This window comes from Populus euphratica, unplaced genomic scaffold (genome assembly GCF_000495115.2).
Source record: "Populus euphratica unplaced genomic scaffold, PopEup_1.0 scaffold1.1, whole genome shotgun sequence".
Taxonomy (NCBI): Eukaryota; Viridiplantae; Streptophyta; class Magnoliopsida; order Malpighiales; family Salicaceae; genus Populus; species Populus euphratica.
Window position 1 is genome coordinate 5,052,475 of NW_011499845.1, and position 3,586 is coordinate 5,056,060.

Sequence of the window (3,586 nt, forward strand, 5' to 3'; positions counted from 1 at the left end):
AATATTAACATATGACCCATGAACTAAAGGTTTTACTCTCTAAAAAAAAATACAGTAATTGTACTATTATTAAAAAAATAAAAGACATTGCTATCCAAAACGAATAAAAAATAATAAATCAATTGTATTCAAATAGCATCCTACCCCTAAAGTCCTAAAGTAAAGCTTGAAAAATTGAAGGGTAAAGGGTAGACAGGTAATTTCACTGTAGCTCTAGACATTTTTCATTCTGGATGATTAATAGGAAATAAACGACCGCGTTTCACATGAAAGATCGGCTCCTTGACCAAAATCAAATTCCTAATAAGAAAGCTAGACAAATCGATCTTGTTTTCTATAGCCGGAATTTGAAAGAAAAAAAAAAAAACATGGTACGCTAATCTCTCTCTCTCTCTCTCTCTCTCTAATCATGAAAAAATTAGGGTGTCTTCGGTAATGATTTGATCTTCCATGTTAGGGTTTCGATTCCTATTCAATTGTCGTAAATGAAGAAACTTTCACGATCTTTAATTGAAATTCTCAATGAGCTTGATTTTTTTTTTAACGATTCTAACATGTTTTATGACGATGTATTTCAGTCTTCTCTTGCAGCAGCTAGAGCCGATAATTTTTACTACCCGCCGGAATGGTCCCCGAAAAAGGTAACGAAATCGGGCACTATCTTATTGTGATGCAGTTGATTTCTGAGAAAAAAGGGATTCTGACTCTTTTTTTGTTTACTTTCAGGGTGGTTTGAACAAATTCCATGGGCAACATGCATTGAGGGAGAGAGCAAGAAAATTAGATCAGGGTATTTTGATAATAAGGTATGAATTATGGCCGTGTCTCAAGTTTTCGTATCTATTGCATAGAGGGAGGTTGCTGACGGATGGATTAGCACTGGCATTTGTTACTTTGGTTGTGTTTTCGAATTTAGCTCTTTAGATCAAAGGATAATTTATTTTTTCTTGAATAACCACCTACTAAAGTGAGTATGAAATATGTGAAAAGAATTCCATCCGTAAAAGAAGTAATTTGACTGGAAATTGGAGAATGTGCTTGCTAAATGTGGTAGTTGTTCCTCTGTTCTAGCAACAAATCTATGGGGTTAACTGAATAATTGAGGAAAGCTTGGATTTAGAGCATTTCAGGTTAATGGATAATCTTCATTGGAAGATTCCTTTTTTTGTGATGGTATCACAATAAGAAAAATTTTAGTGTAAAGCTTTTTAACTTGATGGAAGTTTGACAATGTTTCACATGAAATACTTATTTGATAACTGTGAAAAGTAATAAATGGTAGTGTTTGTTTTGCGTTCATGATGAGACAATGAAAATGAGGGCAAAAGGAAAACATATCATTCTTAGCCATTAAAAAATAGAAACAATCACTGAGGTTCCCTTTCGACAGTTTTTAATTGCTGATCACCAATTGATTGTTTTGTAGATGATAAGCCTAGAAGAGGTACTTCAATTGTTTCTTAACCAGCTGCCCAATTTCCACTTCCTATAATTGTATGATGTAATTTTCATGCTTTTAGGTTCGAAATGCCCTTCAATATATGGTGTGGTGGTTGCAATTCTATGATTGCAAAGGGTGTTCGGTTCAACGCAGAGAAAAAACAAGTGGGAAATTATTATTCTACAAAGGTAACTCTGACAAATGGTTCCAAATGCTTCTGAAATTTTTGTATAGAAAACTAGAATACAACAAAGGAGCGCATTCTGTTATCTGCATGATTGAAACATATGCACACTTGCATGCATATGCGGTTTTAACATCTAAGTGTACACATATGGGCACGCGCGCGCGCATACAGTGTCTGCTGGTATGGTATTCTTGCTGATATTTGATTTTAGTCTATAAAAGAAATGCTATCTCCTAGCATCAAACAACTGTATTCCATGGCAGTTCATTTTAAAATGGTGCATTTCTTGCATGTGAACCCATGCACATGTGCTTGTGCTGCATACAGATAGCATACTGAGTCCAACTGGTATGATGTCTTGTTTATAGATGTTTTTAGTCCTCATAAGAATTCATTTGTCAATTACTTTTGTGAGCTGCTAGTCAACGGGAGATTTTGTGTGCAATTATTCATAGCATTTCTGCGTATTATTGCTGTATTTTTGCTGATGCAAATTTCTTTTGTTGACTGACCTTGTTCTTGCTTTCTTCAGATATGGAGCTTTACCATGAAATCTGCATGCTGCAAACATGAAATTGTTATCCAGACAGATCCAAAAAATTGCGAGTACGTGATTATTAGTGGGGCTCAACGAAAAAACGAGGAGTTTGATATTGAGGATGCAGAAACATTTGCACTCCCTGCAGATGAAGGTTGGCATTAACTGTGATGAATTTACAACACTGCACTTGCATGTCCTGCAGATGACTACAATGTGTCTCTTTCTCTTGGTTAAGTGGAGGCAAAGACAGTCATTTCTTCTTGGTCATGCAAACACATAATTTTCTGTTTTCTTGATCCAACATTTTGACCTGATTCTTTGTTTTCCAGAGAAAGGCAAGCTTTCAGATCCATTTTACCGACTTGAACATCAGGAAGAGGATTTGCAGAAGAAGAAAGAAGCTGAGCCCGTTCTAGTCCGCCTTCAGCGAGTATCTGATGCCAGGCATTCGGATGACTATGCCCTCAACAAGGCTCTTCGTGCCCGAATGAGAAGTCATAAGAAAAGAGTTGCTGAAGAAGAGTCCACTTCCAGGAAAATGGGTCTTGGCATACGCTTGCTTCCAGCAACTGAAGAGGATGCTGTCTCTGCAGCTCATGTAAAGTTCTCTTCCAAGTTTGACAAAAATAGGAAGGATAAGCGAGCATTGATCAGTGCTGCTTCAATATTTCCTGGGTCATCTGGTTCTTCAATGTCCAATAAGAAACGTTTGGAGCTAGAATCCAAGAGAAGGAAAATTAGTGCTGCTGCGGCCACTAATTTGCTGACGGGGGGTTTCAAGCCATCATCATGGTCACAGGGTACGGTCTCTTGCAGCAAGCACAAGCAGAATTCCATGAATGCCAGACGTGTTTAGGTATGGTTCCTGATGTTATGAAAGAGCCGGTGTTCTTTATCCTAAGGCCTTGGATCATATTGTGTGGAATTTTTCTAATATTTTCTTTCCATCCTTTGCCTAGTGTAAATGGCTCTGGATCTCTGTACATACAAATTCACTGCTTGGTTTGGCTTCCCCCCCCACCTGCCTCCCGAGTCTAGGGGATCCACACGAAGTTATTATATTGGATGTGCAACCAGTGTTATATGCTATTGTTTCAATAAAGAAATGAAATGGCTATTACCAAAGATTTATGTTTGGTCCCTCTTCCCTCTCGCGCACCTCTTATTCAATCAAGTAGCGCGGAGTTTACTTTTGTTGCTTTTCTATCTTTTAGGTAGGTCATGTCAAAAGAGAGGGATCACAGTGGAAATATGCGGGTACTTCTTCCTGATTTGAGGGAAAGTCCAAACCTAAAAGAATTTAGGAAACGAAAAATCCAGGCTATCAAGATGCACGGGGCCATTTATACCGTTCTTATTCCTACATGCCGGGTCCATAGCTCTGTATAATTTCTTCCATTTCCCCTCTAATTAAAGA

At 37.7% G+C, this 3,586-nt stretch overlaps 1 protein-coding gene across 1 annotated transcript; it reads left to right on the forward strand.

Moving 5' to 3' along the window:
* The first annotated feature begins 266 nt into the window (after positions 1-266).
* LOC105123581 (coiled-coil domain-containing protein 130-like) lies at positions 267-3,296 on the forward strand. The gene is made up of 6 exons (XM_011023242.1): positions 267-371; positions 579-641; positions 727-806; positions 1,521-1,629; positions 2,161-2,320; positions 2,499-3,296. The coding sequence occupies exons 1-6, from the start codon at positions 267-269 to the stop codon at positions 3,023-3,025; spliced, it is 1,044 nt and encodes a 347-aa protein (XP_011021544.1). The 3' UTR covers positions 3,026-3,296.
* Positions 3,297-3,586: the final 290 nt, after the last annotated feature.